This window comes from Cicer arietinum, chromosome 8, assembly GCF_000331145.2.
Source record: "Cicer arietinum cultivar CDC Frontier isolate Library 1 chromosome 8, Cicar.CDCFrontier_v2.0, whole genome shotgun sequence".
NCBI classification, from domain to species: domain Eukaryota; kingdom Viridiplantae; phylum Streptophyta; class Magnoliopsida; order Fabales; family Fabaceae; genus Cicer; species Cicer arietinum.
In genome coordinates, this window is record NC_021167.2 from 4,327,335 (window position 1) to 4,345,971 (window position 18,637).

General features: G+C 33.7%; 3 protein-coding genes across 12 annotated transcripts in view; 2 read left to right on the forward strand and 1 right to left on the reverse strand.

The window, feature by feature from the left end:
* The first annotated feature begins 1,738 nt into the window (after positions 1-1,738).
* LOC101498813 (uncharacterized) lies at positions 1,739-6,254 on the forward strand. Of its 7 annotated transcripts, none has more exons than XM_004511892.4 (11): positions 1,743-2,067; positions 2,255-2,298; positions 2,755-2,847; positions 2,921-3,037; positions 3,303-3,779; positions 3,867-4,171; positions 4,247-4,346; positions 4,728-4,787; positions 5,075-5,158; positions 5,288-5,404; positions 5,717-6,254. In XM_004511892.4, exons 2-11 carry the CDS (start codon positions 2,269-2,271, stop codon positions 6,017-6,019), a joined length of 1,686 nt encoding a protein of 561 aa, XP_004511949.1. In that variant the 5' UTR covers positions 1,743-2,067; positions 2,255-2,268; the 3' UTR covers positions 6,020-6,254. The 7 variants fall into 7 exon arrangements, with proteins under 7 accessions (XP_012574561.1, XP_004511950.1, XP_012574562.1 ...); XM_012719106.3 differs by having other exon boundaries at positions 1,828-1,846; XM_012719107.3 differs by having other exon boundaries at positions 1,739-2,298; positions 2,752-2,847; positions 2,930-3,037.
* Positions 6,255-7,555: 1,301 nt separating this feature from the next.
* Positions 7,556-11,968, forward strand: LOC101500606 (protein BCCIP homolog). 3 transcript variants are annotated; one of them, XM_004511897.4, is made up of 10 exons: positions 7,556-7,716; positions 8,800-8,957; positions 9,072-9,142; positions 9,274-9,498; positions 9,976-10,188; positions 10,299-10,364; positions 10,507-10,596; positions 10,672-10,728; positions 11,506-11,617; positions 11,711-11,968. In XM_004511897.4, exons 2-9 carry the CDS (start codon positions 8,810-8,812, stop codon positions 11,602-11,604), a joined length of 969 nt encoding a protein of 322 aa, XP_004511954.1. In that variant the 5' UTR covers positions 7,556-7,716; positions 8,800-8,809; the 3' UTR covers positions 11,605-11,617; positions 11,711-11,968. The 3 variants fall into 3 exon arrangements, with proteins under 3 accessions (XP_004511954.1, XP_004511955.1, XP_027193258.1); XM_004511898.4 differs by having other exon boundaries at positions 11,506-11,606; XM_027337457.2 differs by lacking the exon at positions 7,556-7,716 and adding an exon at positions 7,845-8,560 and having other exon boundaries at positions 11,506-11,606.
* A 1,099-nt stretch (positions 11,969-13,067) lies between these two features.
* The window catches only part of LOC101500069 (uncharacterized), a 16,816-nt gene continuing 11,246 nt past the window's right edge, over positions 13,068-18,637 (reverse strand). Inside the window, exons 18-24 of one of the 2 annotated variants that reach the window (XM_004511895.4) lie at positions 18,407-18,524; positions 18,078-18,273; positions 17,822-17,933; positions 17,589-17,743; positions 15,675-17,055; positions 14,624-14,818; positions 13,068-14,069 (exon numbers count right to left, since the gene is read on the reverse strand). In XM_004511895.4, the coding sequence (XP_004511952.1) occupies positions 13,590-14,069; positions 14,624-14,818; positions 15,675-17,055; positions 17,589-17,743; positions 17,822-17,933; positions 18,078-18,273; positions 18,407-18,524 (2,637 nt within the window). In that variant the 3' untranslated portion in view covers positions 13,068-13,589. The other variant, XM_073364340.1, reaches the window with a different exon arrangement.

An 18,637-nucleotide genomic window follows, 5' to 3' on the forward strand; every position in this document is an offset into this window, starting at 1 on the left:
TAAAAATTATTAATTTTAATTGAAAGTGAGTTAAATATGTTTCAATTTATATTCGAAAACTTTATATTAATTTGTTTTCTACGTTTATATATGTCTACCACTTTTAATAAATTATGGAATTGATTCTATATATTCCTGTAGAAGCTAGTAGAATTGATTTTTATAAAACATAGACAAAATAGCTTACAAAACAACAAATCCAACATTAAGATGGAAAAAAAGTGTCAACTAGTTCTTCTATTATATACTATTTTATCGACTATTTTTTTAAAATAAAATAAAATAAAATATCTAAAAATATAAAATTATAAATCTCAACTTATTTTCTTTATAAAAGGTCGACGAGTTAGAACTGTCGACCCGATGTTAAGTAAAACTTAAAAGAATCTCTTAAAAGAGAGCTTATAAAAAAAAATTAATTGCATTTTTATGTGAAAAAAAGTTATGCTAATTAATCATGAGAGATAGAGTGTAATAACAGCAAACAATCCAATCCATGTTTATACCAAAAGCATGTGCAATTTCATCTTTTCCTTAATTAGTTGTACTCCCTCTAACGTTTAAGTTCAGAGCACGTACCTGTTTCCGTGCATATAGTATAATTCTCACACCATAATAAGTCTATACAATTTGACTTGGACTTGAAGCAATATATTTACTATTTTCAAACATTTTCTCCAAGACAAATTGTTTGTAGTTAATTAATTAGTAGTACTATTTATTATTGCATCAATATCACATGAGAATCTTATAATAAAATACTAGTATTTGCACTGAGCAGATTATTTTCACTGATGAGGTTGCTTGCTTCTTAATCTTATGTCCGTAATGATGCCTAACCCCGACAATAATTGCATTTGTGAATGGCCACACAAAACGGTTTTTCAATGTCACTTTACCACAATTAAGAACCATGTGAAATAGTAGTATTCACATTATTATTTTCAACATCTCATCTTTAATTTGTTCCATTATTATTCTATAATAAATACTTAAGTCTATAGATTTATGCAGCTGCATCATCCCTTCACTTTTTATCTTGATAATGGGACAAATTTTGTGGTGAGTTGGAGGTGGGGAGATAGAATCTACTTTAGTTATTATTACTATTTTATCATTCTATATAATATATAATTTCTATTTGACTTTTATCTAATTTTCTCTTGTCGATAACTTTTATCAAGAAAAGTAATACTTATATGAAAAATATGTGAGTTTTTAGTCAATATAAACCAAATAAGAAAAGAAGTCAATAACTTTTATCAAGAAAAATAATACTTATATGAAAAATATGTGAGTTTTTAGTCAATATAAACCAAATAAGAAAAGAATTCAAACGGTATTTTTAAATTTTGTTGGGTATCAATACTTTGAAGTCAAATTTTAAATATAAATAATAACATGACATTAAATAATTGAATATTAGGTACTATTTTCAACAAAACTATGGAATACTTGAGGATTCACCTGTAAAAAAAATCATGATTATCTCTAATAAAAATAACTGGAGTGTAGTAATTCTCATTTGATTATTCAACATTTATAATTTTTTCATAAACTATTGAACATTTAATTTATCTTGACTAACAAAGCATCCTCCATCTTAATTATAGTCAATACATTAAAGAACACATTAAAAAAAAAACCAAAATTGACAAAATTACAATATTAATTACACAGAGCAGTTCAGTAAGGAATATCTCTGTCACTCTCCATATCCATATCTGTTAACAACACTTACTTATTTGTTTGCAATATATGAATATTTTATAGTATTAAATTAAATATCATTAAACATTTGAGTTCAGAATTGGTTTCATTGTTATCATCATCATTACTAACATTGGTACTTACAAGCAACACAACTGGAACACTAACATTGATCATTCATTAAATGAGATGAAACCACAACTAACCTCTCAAATCAAACCTCGTCGTTTTCCTTCTCATGCTATGCTCTTTATTTTCACTCTCTTCCATTTTTTTTTATCATAGTACTTATCATGTAAAACAAAAACCATTTTTTTTTTCTTTTTCTCTGCTTTCATGTTTCCCGCTTCCTGAATTGTATGAAATGTTTCTCAGTTTCTCTTTTTTCTCTGTCTTCAAAGTTGTTTCCTTCTATGCTTTTTGTGTGTGTGTGTGAATTATTGGTTACTGTTTTTGCAGACTCACTTTATTAGAGTTAGCATCACTTGTGCATGTTTTTTACCTTTTCTGATTGCATTGTTTTCTTTCTCGTTTTCTGTGAAAGTGATAACATAGAAGATGAGTAGCAGAACGCACACCACTCTTCAGGTAATCAAAGTTCCTTCAAATAACGGCAAACTCATTACTTATTCTTCTTTCTCTGCACTTTTTTTTTCCTTTGTTTTTCTGTTTGATTGTAAGATCTTAAGAAACAAATCATCATTTAAGCTTGTTGGATTCTCGTGAAAATAAAGCTATGTAAGCATATAAATCTACTAGGTTGTAAAAAGAAAAGCATAAAATTTCCTAGAAAAATAAAAAGTTGGATTAAAAGCAAAACATAAACTAAGAGCTACTTTAACAGTTATGAATGGTATTTTAATTCCTTATTTAAAATTATTATTGTGGATCATACAATTTTTCTTTTTTCATTTTAACTATATGTTATTTCACTTCTCATGAGAAACAAATAGTCTTATCTTTCCTTCTGTCTTTCTTTCTCTTTTCATACAAACACCAAAGTTTCAACAAAAAATTCTGTTTTTCACTGAATGTGCAAAGCAGGACAAGATGGAAACAGGAGGGAGAAGGAAAATGGCTGCACAGAATACTGTGAAAAATGGGCGTCGAGAAAGGAAAATGGCTTTGATACAAGATGTGAGTGAAAGATATTTCTACACATCATTTGTAACATGTGATTGTAGTTATGAATGATGCTCCAACTTTGCAGGTTGATAAGTTAAAGAGGAAGCTGAGACATGAAGAAAATGTTCATAGAGTGTTGGAAAGAGCACTCACTAGACCTTTGGGAGCACTTCCTCGTCTTCCTCCTTATCTCCCTCCCCATGTAAGGATCTTTCTCTTCTTCAATGATCACGATGGCACCATGATTATTTTGAAGCTACCAAGTGTAGTTTTTGCCAAAATCACAGTGGCACACTGTGATTCTGCGAAACTCATTGCAAATCCGAACATGCACTAAGTCAGTGATTGATCAATTTTATTCATCATATTTCATTGATCATTGTATTCATTACATATGTCAATTATAATTAAGTTTTTGGTTTCATTACACATGGAAAGTAACAAAAATTCTGTATTCTGTATTTTAGACATTAGAGCTTGTAGCTGAAGTTGCGGTATTGGAGGAAGAGGTGGTTCGATTAGAACAGAAGGTTGTGAATTTCAGACAAGGTCTATATCAGGAAGCTGTCAACATTTCCTTCAAGAGGAATGCAGAAAATTTGAATGATCCAATGGAGCAGAGTTCCATCAGAGGATCCAAACATCAAAGGTCAAAATCTTTGACTCATAGTGAGCTTAATTCTACTGCCATTAGGCCTCAGCTTTCTCTTGCCAGAAGTGCTTCTAGTAGCAAGCCTTTTTCTTCTTCCTCGTCAGACATTGTACACGATCGCACTAGAAAGCTAGTCAATAAGAAACAATTGCATTCAAAACAAGATTCATTATCATCAATTTCGGAAGAGAAATCTTTTGAAAAGAAAACGGCTAAAGTCATCCCTCCAGTGAAGAAATCACCAACCAAACAAGAATCAGCTGACAAGTGTGTAGATCACTTGAAGTTGCAGGTATTCAACAGTTTTCAATAGTTAACTATTTGATGTGTGAAATGATTGATTTGTCATTTCAACTATCATTTCGTTTTGATTGATCAGTTGCAGAAGAGATTAGTAGATCAGGAAAGAGCCCAAAATTCCTCAAGTGCTTGTGTAGAAGTTGATAGCACACCAAATAGAGTTTCAGAGGATATTGTCAAGTGCTTGAGTAGCGTATTTATGAAAATTGGCACATTCAAGGACAACTTAGGAGAGTCAAAAACACCTCCACGCGATCCGTATGGTATCTGTTCAGTATCGAAAACTCGAGATATCGGTGCGTACAATAGTTTTTGTGAGATTGAAGCCTCCACTGTCGATCTCAACCGAATGACAAATGCAGTGTTTCTGATCCATAGATTAAAGTAAGTGATAAAGGGTTATTAAATTTTGGCTGATGCTATCTGTGAGTGTCTGTCTAATTTAGCAAACATGTTTAGGTTCCTATTTGGGAAGCTTGCCTCTGTGAACTTGAAGGGTCTTACTCATCAGGAGAAACTTGCATTTTGGATAAACATCTATAATTCTTGTATGCTGAATGTAAGATACTTTTCTGTCACTCATTTACTACTTCTCACTATAAACAACTTTTTTTGGATAAACACCTTATTTAAGCTATTTCTATAACAAAAGATAAAATAAAGTCAAACTAAGCTCTAAGCTATTTTCATAAGCTATCATGAAGAGTTTATGGAAATAATGTGAAAACAACTTATGGACGTGTCATAAGATGTTTCAATAAGATCTTTCAAAAGTCTTACAAATATTTATGTCAGTAGATAAGCACAAATAAGTCAATGCAAACAAGCTCTAAAATGGTTGGCACTTTGATGTCTAGGTTTATATTTGATTTTGCATACTCACATTACCTTGCCTAATATGTTGAGGTGACTACAATTATTTGGCTTGAATATATTGTAGGCATATTTAGAGCATGGCATACCTGAAAGTCCTGAAATGGTTGTTGCACTGATGCAGAAGGTACAGTGATCTCAACTTTTTTGCTGCTAGAAAATACTAATAAGACAGAAAAAAATCCCATCACTGTTCTATGTATTTTACACAGATTGGACTGTAGTAGCTTGAAATCAAAGATAATTAAGTTTGTCCTTGTGAAATTGATTGATTTGCTAAAACTATTGTAGTTCTGAACTTCAATTCTTCATATATCCATTTCACACAACCACTATTAAGTATTTAGTTTCCTGCCAAGATGATTCTTTAGATAAGCATTCAAGTTGACTAAAACTTGGCAATGCTTGTGACAGGCAACAATAGTAGTGGGGGGCCACCTGCTCAAGGCAATTACCATAGAGCACTTCATCTTGAGACTTCCTTATCACCTGAACTTTGTAAGTGCATACTCAACTAACTTCTTGTGCTTTTAAAAATTATAGTTCTTCTTCTAATTTGTTCAAGTCCTTGTCATGCTTTCTAGATTACAATTCATCCCTTGATTTCATCTTTGCTTCCTGCAACAGACCTGTCTAAAAGCTGCAAAAAATGATGAGATGAAAGCAAGAAGCATATTTGGTTTGGAATGGTCTGAGCCTTTGGTTACATTTGCACTATCCTGTGGAAGCTGGTCTTCACCTGTGGTAAGTTTTTGTTTCTCAATTTAGATGACAATATTGTTGTGTGGACAGTAACTATGTGCTTTTTCAGGTATGTTTTAATGTCTTAATATATGATTATCTGGTCGGACAATATATGACCAAACCAAAGATGTCATGCACTTTGAAATCAATTTAGATGTTTTTTTTTTTATAAATCTCATGTGTTGGAAAAGAGCTAAGGATACATGTTTTGGAAAAAACATGGAACAAATATATTTATCAAACAATTTATTTCTTAATATGGTTGGTTGAATTGATGGAACAAATAAAAAAATCTATTTTTATTTTATGAAGGTAAGGGTGTACACAGCAGCAGAAGTTGATAATGAGTTAGAAGCAGCAAAGAGAGATTATTTACAGGCAGCAGTTGGCATTACAAAAACAAACAAGTTAATAATTCCAAAGTTACTGGATTGGTTTTTACTTGACTTTGCAAAGGACATGGAATCTTTGTTGGATTGGGTTTGCCTTCAGCTACCTGTTGAACTGAGAAAGGAAGCAGTTGAATGCCTTGAAAGAAGGGGAAGACAGCCTCTTTCACAGCTGGTTCAAATGATGCCCTATGACTTCAGCTTCAGGTTGCTTGTACACCAATAACCCAGTTTTTTATTTTTTATTTATTTAAAAATATTTGGACAACCACAAGTAACCCAGTGAGAGGTGCTGTTTGTGAATCAATTCTTCAATCGGCTTTGGTGTAGTGGATTTTGTAAATTAGATAGTGCACATAGAAAGTAGATAGCAAGCAGTGTTTCCTTTGAAGGGTTCACCTTTGTAAACTGTAATAAGGTTCTTACAAGTATAGATTCTATAGGAAAATTTTCTCATGGTCCCACCAAAAATTGAGGATATATCTTTGGAAAAAAAAACTACACAAGATAAAAAATGGGGTAGAGATCGAGGTCCGCAAAATATATAGTTAATTATATTATATTGATAAACTAAGTTGCATTTTAATAAAATGAAATTAAATGATTTATGAACTAAACCATAATTTTTAAAAAGTTCGATTAACTAAATTTTATTAAGAAAATCAGTTTAAATCAATTTTAATTTTTTTTAAACCAAAATCGTGGAATAGTTTTTTCTATAGTAAAAAATAAGAAAACTAAATCTTAGCTCCCAAAATTCAAAATGATTGAGCCCTAGCTCCTTTTATACCGGTTTAGCATTTTCGACACTGTCGCATCTCTTGAATCTCTAAACCATTCTTTGACGTAACCCATCTTATCTCCGACTACATAACCATTGGTATCTCATCTCCAAAGCAATCCTTCTCTGTGCGACCACGTCTTTGACACGACTTCACCATCTCATCGACGCCATTGCATCTTAACTTCTCCGTCATCGTAAGTGTCGGGCACCAGTCCTGGTTTTCTCGCCATTGTTTATTTATTTTTTCTTCTGCAAATTGTTAGAGTTTTATTTTCTGTTTTTATTTCATTTGCAAATTTTTAGGGTTCTATTTCAACAATTGGTACCTTACTAGTTCTAAAAAATAAAATAAAATTTATTCTGCAAATGTTTTCATCCTTACCGACAACAAGAAAAAGTTATAAAAAATTTAGTAAAAATCGATTCGAATTGATTTTAATAAAAACTAATTTGAAATTGGTTCAAATATATTAAATCGATTTATCAATATAAATTGGTTCAAAACTGAATTGTAAGTACTGATTTAAAAATTAATCGATATTTTTTAAAATATTGCATTATTAATGTGATGTAATTCAATTTGATTTTTGGACTATAAACACCCTTAACTTGAGAAGCACGACTAAAAAAAATTAGTCCACCACTTAAAATCTTGTAAAACTACAATACTGGACTGTAACATTTTCTCATTTATTGATAGCCAATACTTAATAAGAACAATCACATTTTTTTTATTATTTTATAATTTTTTTTCTTCTAATTTTTATATTAAAAAATTAAATTAATCAAGTAATTAAACTCAAATAATCAATTAATTACAGTAAATTATTTAAAATAATTTAAATTTAAATTTTATGTAAAACAATTCTTTTTCATATTTTATTTACTTATTGGCTTAACTCTAGAATAATAAACTCGTTTCTATAGATTAAAAAAAAAACAGGCCAATTGATGAGACACTGAGACGATAGTTTTAGGTATATTGATCATATAGAATTAGTTTTTTTTTTCTTCATAACCAAAGCTGTATCTACGAAAAGAAAAGAAAAAGAAAGAAAAATACCATGTCTGCGTTTTAAACCCATAGCACAAAGTCCTTTCCTCTCATTCAGCGCCGCAAACTCATTGTCAAATCGCGGGTATAGAATATCTCTCCATTCTTTTACGTCTTCCACTTCAATTCGTATCTCCCTTTTCTGTTTTCTATGGTTTCTACGATTTTAAGCTGTTAGGATTCATTAATTTCAATTTTTCATCAATTGTGGTTTCTAACTGTATCTATGAATGTTTAGGGCACAAAAATTCTCAAGGCCGATCCTGGATACTTGTAGAATGAAAGTTAATAGTTTCAAAATGCACTATCCCTTTATGAAGAGTCGATAACTGTAGCTAGTAATGTTTATTTGCTCTCTAACTGTAGCATGTAGTTTTGTGATAGATAACCGTAAAGTCGACAGTATTTTCATAATTTTGCTAGTTAAGAATGTGTCAGTTGATAATACTAACTTATTTAGAATTTCCACCTTTTGATTACCTTTGAAGAAGAAAGACTAGTCTATCATTGTTATTTAGTTTATTCTGTATTAATCAGAACTTGTATTGTTGTTTAAGTCCCTTAGCCTATGGCCTGCCGTCCTATTTAAAAGCATTCATGTGAAAGAGCGCTTTTAATTGGTTAATCCGTTTAAAAGCTGTACAAAAATCTGTGACGAATAATAGGCTAAACTTGAAATTTAAATTTGGGAAATAGACCAAACACACAGACCTATTTCAAACAAAGGTTAGTCGGCTTTGATCCATTTTTATGCCTAGGTGAGTTAACCTTTTCAAGTTTCAACCCAATGAGTATAATGGGGTCAAAGTTAATCTGTATTAATCTGAATTGGGCTGACCACTTTAGTCATTTGACTAAAACCTTCTATCTTTCGAAGATTCCACCCCTCTCGTCAGTCGCCACTGCACTTGCCTCCCACTTCTTTTTGTGTAATTCCTTATTCAATTACTCCTACTCTCTTTCATCTGTTTTATTTGAAGTTTAATACCTGAGCTTCTATAAGTTTTAAGGTGGCAACATCATCCATTACAGTGCAGTTTTACCATTTAAATTTAAATGCATACACATCAAACCTGAAACGAAAGACATGGCATAACATCTTAATTTTGTCAGTGTTTAAGAATATAAATTTACATACGATGGTATAATTTAATATTTATGGTTGCAGTGTTACCGAAATGCCTCGAAGGCCAAGAAGGCATCAACAACTCAGATCTTTGCCCATTACATTCTCCCCTTTTGCTCGTGCTCTTGCTCGTATGGCTTCCGTTTCTATGCCAAAGCGTCGTTCCAAATCCATTGAGAAACCCACCCCTTCCTCTGCTAGTAAGACTCCTTTTTTCCCTTTATAATTTAAATATCAGTGAGTCATGTGAATTCATATATTAAGTGCCTTTCATGTTTTACACTTTGCATGCCTATTCCTAACCCACTTTGTAGGTAATGGATTCATAAAGCATCCCCTGGAAAAGAGATGGGAAGAGTCTGAGTCATCTGATGGAGAGTTTGATGTAATAGCTCTTCTTACGCATTGGTTCAATTTCCATAAACACTTGTGTTATTATATTTTGAAATGTTGAAATTTCAAGTTTTTATCATTGAGCAAGTCAAATTTGTTGATATAAGGTCTCTGTTGTTTAAGGGAGTTGTCCAAGCAGATTTTGCCTTTTTTGATCCTAAACCCAGTGATTTCCATGGAGTTAAGACCTTGCTGCAAACTTACCTAGACGTTGAAGAATGGGATTTGAGTGGCTTTGTAGACTTGATTTTGGGACAGACCACTGTGGGGACTGTTGTAAAGGTAGAGGATGATGCTGATGAAGGAATATTCGCCCTTGTTACCGCTCTTAATTTATGGAGGTATAGGGTAAGTCACATGGTATAACATATGATATTTTGCTTGGTCTGTTTGCCTCTTTTACTTATACTTTTTGGTGCCTTGAGTATAGTTATATATAACCACTGCCTTTGCTGTGTGGTCACCTTGACATCACGCTGACTTATAAATGTATTCTGATAACCAAGAAAGAAAGGAATTTGTATATTACATTTTGTATGGAAATTAAACCTTAATCAACTCACTCTTGTTTCAATTTCCAATTTTTCGCTCTAATTTTAATGTCTTTGGTTCATGGTTGGTGGCACGTGGCAATTTGAAAAAAAAACTACGGCTAATAGTCGTCGGAACTTAACTGAGAGTTAATTTGCTATTTGCTGTCATCTAACTTATCTACAAACACAAAATTTACAAGGTTACTTTTTTTCTTGTAAGTTTGGATCGAAAGACATATTTTATTTGAAAAACTCTAGATGCTAATCTAAATTGAGCCTAATAATTTTCTAGGAGCAAAGATGTATTATGTCATTGAAGGACTTTCTCCTCCTTAAAGCATGCCAAGAGAAGGGCATTGTTGATCAACTGAGATTACTTTTAGGGGAACAAGCACATAACGTGGGTCTCCTGGTATCACAGCGTGTGGTGAACCTTCCTCCCCAGCTTTTACCACATCTTTATGATTCTCTTTTTAACGAAGTGTCATGGGCCACAGAAGATGAGGTTAGATGTTGATACTATCAGATGGTTGAGGGTGTTAAAATGTTTTTCTCTCTGATTGCTGGATATTAATTTTTTCTTTATAACATATTGTCATGTTGCACACTTAACAGCCAACGGAGGACCTCCGGAATTCCTTCCAGTTTAAGCATTATTTAATACTTAGCAAAATTTACAAGGTATTACGCTTCTATAATATCTCCTCCGTATTTACTGTCCTCTTATTGATATATCTGAATTTTATGGTTAAGATAACTTTTTCTCTGCTCCACTTTTGTTGTATTGTGATGTTTTACTTCATTCTTGGCTGTAAAAATATAGCACAAGAATGCAGAACAGAAAAGAAAACTGGGTGATGATAATGATGAGACGATTGTATATGTAAAGCCTGAGGATGAACTTTTTCACAAGGTATTAGTATCTTGGTGCCATCATTTTGACGTATTTTGTCTCTGATTACTAATTATTGTCCAAAATAATTTCCAGTTAAGCTCGTGGTCCTTCTGTTTTCCTTTGCGCACTCAGCAGCCTGCACCTCATGAGGCAAGTTATATGATTCTTACATATCAGTAGACTAGCATTGTAAATCTGTGATGTTTTTATTAATCCGCTGAAAGTTACCCGTTTTTTTGTCAATTTCTTAAAGTAATTTGAAACGCATAGTGCTATCTCTGTCGGTCGGAGAAATAAATAAGCACTATATTTGTTTACTTCTTTGGGTATTGGCCATGTGGTCTATTGGGGTTGTGGTGTTTATATAAATGGAATGCAGTGTGCAAAATTTTATGAAGTTTCTTCTCTTCAAATTGACAGAAATGTAGCTTAATAAATTATAATAAGTGTTCTCTACAAATTTTAATAAACTTGTTTTTTGGATGGTTGTTTGTTTTTACTTTGATTGTTTTCATGATTTTAGACAATGTTGTTTGTTAAGGGAAACTAGGAAAGGCTTTAGCATTTTAGACTAAAATGTGATTGCCTTCATATTGAATAGACTTTTATTTTTAGTACCATTGGACATGTTTGATTTGCTCATTTTTCTCAACTGTAACATAATCACATCAGGGTTGGCTACAAGCTTTAAACTTTAGTTCGCATACTCGGGCTCTTTTCTTTTGTCTGGTTTTTCTATTTGAAGTGCGTGTTTTAACATTAAAAATAGAGATATGAACAGGACTTTGAAATTTAAAATTATTAAATATGGATGGCAAATAAATTTTGTTTCCATTATAGATAGTTTCCTGCTTAAATTTGATTTTCTACGAGTAGTAATCTCCCATTATCGATGATTCTGAATTATACATTTTCTTCTTCTTACAGCTGAAGAATTATAGGTCGATGGGATTAATCATGACTGTTAAGGCAGACAAAATTCCAACGTTTCGTCAACAATTAGGTTCTTTAATAAATGAAAGCTGAAGGTAACTAGAAAGTAATGTTCCTAAACAATTCTTTATCAGAATCTTAAAACCTTCTGAAGCTACCAGTCCGGCAATTTTAACTTCGTTTTAATTTATTTCTGCAGGTGTTTGAGGCAAAATTTTGGGATTGTTTAAATTAAATTTACTGTGATCCTTTTTGGTCTTTGATGACAACTCGCAAGATATTGAAAATAACCTTTCTCTAGTTAGTTTCTACACTTTTCTAGAAGCTTATTAAACATGTAAAATAGTTTAGACTCGAAATGAGTGTGAATACCACCTCTTCAATTAAAAACAGGAAAAATTAATATTAACTTATCTTTGGTGATGATAGAAATTCAATTAATGTTGGTAAACTCAAATTCAAGATTTTTTATTTGTTTTTAAAATTTGTTGGGTTGTTAAGCATACTCTTCTTAATATGGGAGATTTGTTGAGCATGGAGATCTCAAACCATGATAGAGTCTTAGTCTCGTACACAACACCAACCTTTGCTAAGCTCCAGGTTCATGCAAATTAGCTCAGATGATAATAAAAGGTTGAATTTTAGGGTTTGTCTCTTATTTTGATCAATGTACTTGTTTTAACATGATGTGAGGAGTACGAGTGTGCAAAATATATGGGTAATTAGACTATATTGATAAATTAGACTGCACTAAAAAAACCAAACAAATTAAATAGTTTACGAACTGAACCATAAATTTATAAAAGTCCGATTAATTAAACTTTATTAAAAACTAGTTTAAATCAATTTTAAATTTTTTTAACCAAAATCATAGAATATTTTTTTCTAGTGAATACATGAAAAAACTAAATCCTAGTCTCAAAATATGACAACGTAACCCTGCGTATCTTATCTCCGACGCGACTTTGCCATCTCATCGGTGCTATCGCATCTCAACTTCTTTGCCATCATAAGTGCCACATACCACTTTTATTTTTCTTGTCATTCTCGTTTCTGTTTTTATATTTTATTTATTTTCTTCTACAAATTGTTAAGGTTTCATTTTTTGTTTCACCGTTAGAGTTTTATTTGTAAATTTTTGGAGTTCTGTTTCAACAATTGGTACCTTGCTAGTTTTAAAAAATAAAACAAGCTGAAATTTGTTCTGCAAAGGTTTTCATCTTTACCGATAACAAGAAAATGTTTTAAAAAATTCAGTAGAAATCGGTTCGAATTGATTTTAATAAAAACCTATTTAGAATTGGTTTAAACATATTAAATCAGTTTTAAATCGGTTCAAAAGTGAACTGTAATTGATTTAAAAATTAACAGATTTTTTTAAAGTGATTTTTAAAAATTAAATTGCACTATTAATGTGGTGCAATTCAATTTAATTTTTAGATCATGAACACCTTTATTTGGGTGGATAGACCATTATAACAAATAATGGCCCCACTAAATGGAATAGCCGAACAGAAACATAATCTTAAAAATATTACTATGGCAGTAACAATATATGCAACTTGGAATAATTCTTCCATAATTTTTAGAAATGAAGTTTAAGAGGAGTGATTGTCTCATTTAAAAATACATAACAAGATTTTTGCAAGAATCAAACTAAACCTTTTTGCAATGCTATTCTATCTTGCCGGTTCACTTTCATTTCTCAATCCATATTAATTCTAAACCAAAAGATGATGCATTATGAACAAGAATGGAATTATGCTATTCAACTTGTTGTTTCTATATTCACAACGGGTCAATATGTGTTAAGAAATTATTGGATAACAAAACTCTGTAATTACAGAGAAAGAATCACCTGGAAGGAAACCTTATGTTAAAGAATGGGCGGGGCAGCAAAGTCCATCCCAAATAACCACTACAAAACATTGGCTGTGTACGCAAAACTCAGAAACTATATGATCTGGGATTCAGTGTGAGAGCTTTTTCTCCTTTCCCATCAGCTTTGTGTGCTCTTTACAATGAAGTTATGTTAACACAACAGATTCCAGAGGAGTGTTAACACGCTGCTAGGGGACTCAACCAAATGGAGAAGGGACTGGGCCAACTGACCCTGCAAGTGCATCTGATCTTTTGATGCCTCCCATTCCACAGATGATACATCCAGGAGTATTTACAGCTGAAAATTTCGATCCACATAGATCACAGACATCGTATCCAATGGTCGACAGTCTGCTTAATGTGGCAGCACAGAACTGCGAAGGATCTTCCAATGGATCAATGGATTTATTAGTCAAACCCCTCTGAACACACAAGTCCATCAGGCTCCTAAATTCCTCCTGCTTGTTCGGAGGTGCTTTGGACAATAGTAGTTCTAGCATTTGCTTGGAATATGCATAATTTTGCACCTCCATGTTTCGCTTTATGGCAGTTCGAATGCAATTTATTCTGTGTTTAGCCAGAAGAGGCAATGAACCCAGATGGCGTGAAAGTCTCGCCATCTCATCTTTTGCACTGATTGCCCTTGAAGCATGAACTTTTTGCAAACGTCCAATTTCCTACAGTCATGAACACAGCTTAAATTAACAAAAAGGAATAGACATTTGTAAAAGTAAAAAAATTGGAACAACGTACACATCTAACAGATGCATTATTGGTAAAAGATTAAAGACTTCTTGAGTAATTTATCAGTTCTTTTTTACCTTCAAGGTGTCCACAAAAAATACTTACGCTCAATTCACAAGTGTAGACAAAAATTTATTTTCTTCCTCGCAACATAGACTAAAATGAAATTAAAATTGGTTGGGATTCCATATCAGTTGAGGAAAAACATACACCTGTTCTTCATGTATAATTTCATACCAACTATAACTTTGGCAGAGATTATAATAACCCCTTTTATTGTCTCTTATGCTTGCCATCTCAGGAGTCAGCTATCTCTACAAACTTTAACTACACAACAAATATTGACAGCATGAAAAACCTCTAACAACAGTTTCTTGATAATGCTTCCTCTCGGCCTAGAGATACAGAAGCTCAGTTACCTAATGTATTTTTTAGGTCAGAGTCCATTCTATCTATGCCATTAAAAATTGGAGCATGGTCTTGGTACCTGGAGAAGAGTGACTGTTATCTTGTATTGAGCACAGATTGTTGCTTGAGCTTTTATATCACTTCCACAAGATTGTTCCTTCGCTAATGCAAGAAAAGCTTCATTAAAGCAAGACAAGGCATCTGAAAGATGATTTAGCTCAAGGTGAGCAAGTCCAGTCTTGAAACATATAGAAGCAGCAGCTCCTTGGGGAACCTGTCATAAGACCCATGAGGTTGGGGATAAATACAGAAATAATACATGCTCAGTAATAGAAACTGGAACTAGAACATGGTTATATTGAAGAAATATCTGAGTTCCTTCTTCAGTTTTCAATATAGTATTGAATCCTTATCTGTAAAATTTACCAAAGATAAAAACACAAAAAAAGTAAATGAAAATGATGAAGACATTAAAGACTCTTCAATTTGTTTGCTCCTACACTTCCCAAACCTCCCACAAACCTTGCTTGCTTCACCCTCCTCCTCTTTATTCTGTTTTACTAACCAGAATCAGGTCACTACCCCACCTGTCATGTGTCCAGGTTGATGCATAGTACACTCTTCCTAACTGATCACCTCTTGTATCTCCCTCATTGCCTCCAAATTCCTCTAGCTTCCAGCTTCCCTTTTCGTTCTTCCTAAATTACACCTTATTTCTCGGCGGCAGGCTAAAACTCACCAGGTTCAATTAAGCTGGCTTTTGAGATGTGGCCTTATTGGAAGTAACTACTGTTTATATGTATGCTAGCTCAATAAGAACATTTTTCTTAGCAAACCTTCCTAATTTCTTCTATATCCCCACAAAATAGTGAGAAAAATAAAAATAAAATGAGCATTCCTCTCTGTTTATGCTGCATGTTGGTTCAATCCAGTGCAGAACATCTGGTTCTTGCATTTCTTTCCATGTTCTTCCCCAAAACATGAAAAATACCATGGAATCTCAAAAAAAGGAAATGGCACAAAGTATCTTTAATACTCTGGTTAGAAAATGTTCCTAGTTCCACATGTATATAAATGCCTGTGAATGTATTTATTTATTTATGAATGCCTATGCACGTATTTATTTATACCTGTCCAGGTCGTACAGAAGATGGAGGAGATCCAGCTTGTGCAGGCTTATCAGAAGAATTTGGTACTCCAAGCACACTAAGATCAAGGGGTTGGGTAGAAATTGGTGTCTGCTGCTGTGATGGGGGCATGTCTGCTGTCTGAACCGAGGATTGTGGTGGCAAACCACCATCAGGAAGTCCTATGGACTCATTTGAAACTACAGGTTGTTGAACAGCTTTAGTAGGAACATAACCTACATCAGCTTCAGAAGCACTAAACTGGTTGGTAGTTGCTTGGCTGCTTTCAACCCCTGGAGTAAATTTAGAGAGATAAGACCCAGCAGGGCGCATTGAAGCAGCAACCTGAAGGGATGAAACTGTGTTCTGAAAGAAATCTTCTGGAATAGGTCCTCTACCTGCAGCCCCAGTAGTTGGCTGCGAAATTGATTCTGATCGAGCAAAGGCCTCTGTACCAAAAAAGTCCCCAGGAGTTGAAACTGTACGAGCAGCCTTTCCCGTTGTTACAGGGGACAGGGCCAAAAGCTGGCCAAAATCTTGCGGTCCACTGGTTAACGACCTGCTCCTTGATGGAGTTAACGCTTCGGCAAGTTTAAATTTACTAGCCGCTTCTTTAATTTTGTTCACATCCACAGAAGAATCAATTGGCTTGTCTCTTATTCTAACATGTATTTTTTTGGTTTTCAATACTCCTTCCTCATCACTACTGCTATCATCATCAGCAGCTCCATACATGGATTTCTTAAATTCTTCTGCTGCTTTAGCCTGTTTATCAGCAGAAGAATTGGTGAGCTGTTTATTAAGACTCTCCAGACCCATTAGTGAATCACCTTTGGTCTTATCAACCCCCTTCAATTGATTAGGTATGGATTTAACTGGAGATACATCAAGACCATTTGCTTTAATATCACTGCCTGCCAGAGTGAAGGCTTTGACCAAGCTATCTTCCTTTACCTCTACAACATTGCCTCTTCCTTTAAGTGAGCCTAAATACACACCAATATGATCTACAACTATGGATGGAATCGCAGCATCATCAGTCCTCATATATGGTGTTACCTCTGCAGCAAGCTCCCACTTAGGTATATCCTTTGCAGTAGCAAGGGTTTTGATTTCCCAGTTTCCACCACCCCATTCAGGTCCTTTAGGAACCATACTTTCTGCAGCAAAGTTGGCAAATATGCCCTGTGTCCATCCAGTTGATCGAATTCGTAAAATCCTTTCACAATGTCGCCTCAATTCTGAGTCAAGATCTTCTTCTTCCAATTTCTGAGCAAGACGCCTCATGGCGCTAGGATTAAGATGGCATATAAACAAATCAAGCATGCTTTCATAATCTGCAGTAACTTCAAAAGTTTCTTTTGCTTTATCAAACTGACCAAACCTGCAAGTAATCTTAAATTACAAAAGTGAACAAACATTTGGATCACACCTACACCTGCTCACGAATAGCATGAGCTCTGCTAGAATATCATAGTTATTAATCTCAATGTTAGTGGGCTTCATATTCTTCTCACATGACTAAACCACTTTAGAATAGATTCTACAATATTTTTCTCAATATTAGTTAACTCCTACTTTCTCTCTTCATCCATTCCTAATTCTAACTTGTCTAGTATGTGCACTTATCCACTGTAACAGTCATTTCTGCAACACTAAGCCAATGTTCTTATTCTCTCTTTACCACCCAATAGTCAGTATCATAAAGAAAATAGAAATTATATTAGCATGTAAATAGGTTAGCTAATGGTTGGGATAAGAATGTAGTACACCTAAGACCTAACTAGTATCAATAGAAAATAAATCAAGAAAAACAGTAACGATGGAACACACAAACATCATATTTCAGTAGCCTATCTAGGTAGAATAGCAGCAGCATGGGTACAATGAATTTTCCTAGTCTACCACTCAGCCTACCTGATACATGAATAACCCAACTGTCTGAACCTGTGAAACAAATGAGATGTAGGAGGGCATCGTGGATAGTCTCTTGAACGCAGAAACTCATCTTTCAAAACAGATAAAGCTGTTGAGAAATGAAGAGATTTCACAGCATAGACACCCCGCACCACCTAAGATCAAAACTCACCGTCCTTAGGAGATCAGATAGAGAATTACTAAATGCCAAGACAAAAAGAATTACAATTTACCTGGGTGAACTGTGGACCTGATTGGGATAATGACACAGCTAAATCTCCACAAACAGGAGAACCTAAAGCAAGGATGTCCACAGACCTTGGTGTTACGCGCAAGCTGTCAAACCTTCGTTCAGATGAAAATTTACAGTATCAGTTATTACCAGCTTTAACACATGCACAAAATGTGAAATGAGTTCATGAAGTCTAGAACTTTCTCCATTAGAAAGTTAGATTTTTCAAGAGACTATTTGGTGGCAAAGAAGGAAACCTTGATGTTATTTGGTATAGTATTTCTGACAATTCGAGCTTTTGCTTAAAACTTTGTTGCATTGTGACAAATCCAATTAGAAGCGGCTCAAGAAGACCAACAAGACAGCTTTTGATCTCAACTCCCTTCTTCTGTCTGGGATTTATGTCAGTCGGGCTAGCAAGCAACAATCGATCATTCAAAGCACCAACCAAGACTGCATAAGAAATTTATAAAAATAGATCAGTAGGACAATACCTGGAAAAAATAGTACGGTAGTTGATAAAGTAGAACACACAAAATAGCTGGCTAACATATCATGAACCCCCAACACAGAGCAAAACAATTACCTGCATGAGGCATACTTATTGAAAGAATGGACCTCACTTTTCCATCCCAGCCTAGTATACTGATTGCAGTGGCAGTAGAAAAAAGAAGGGCAGGCCCAACCCATAAGAGAGATCTGAAGTAGGCATCAATTAAGGATTTTAAAACAAGAACATATTCAAGAAGCATATGAAGTTTTTGGTCTGCTTGGCTGAGTATGGGGAAAGTGGGAAGGTAGAATCAGAGGAAAGAGT

What these genes read in the sequence shown, in the direction of transcription:
- LOC101498813 (XM_027337609.2), top strand. Translation starts at nt 2,269, where the DNA reads ATGAGTAGCAGAACGCACACCACTCTTCAG. An exon ending in TAGATCACTTGAAGTTGCAG is followed by an intron (nt 3,780 to 3,866) that starts GTATTCAACAGT and finishes TTGATTGATCAG; the next exon opens with TTGCAGAAGAGATTAGTAGA. An exon ending in TTGTTGCACTGATGCAGAAG is followed by an intron (nt 4,788 to 5,074) that starts GTACAGTGATCT and finishes TGCTTGTGACAG; the next exon opens with GCAACAATAGTAGTGGGGGG.
- LOC101500606 (XM_004511897.4), top strand. Translation starts at nt 8,810, where the DNA reads ATGCCTCGAAGGCCAAGAAGGCATCAACAACTCAGATCTTTGCCCATT. An exon ending in CATGGGCCACAGAAGATGAG is followed by an intron (nt 10,189 to 10,298) that starts GTTAGATGTTGA and finishes CACACTTAACAG; the next exon opens with CCAACGGAGGACCTCCGGAA. An exon ending in TACTTAGCAAAATTTACAAG is followed by an intron (nt 10,365 to 10,506) that starts GTATTACGCTTC and finishes GTAAAAATATAG; the next exon opens with CACAAGAATGCAGAACAGAA.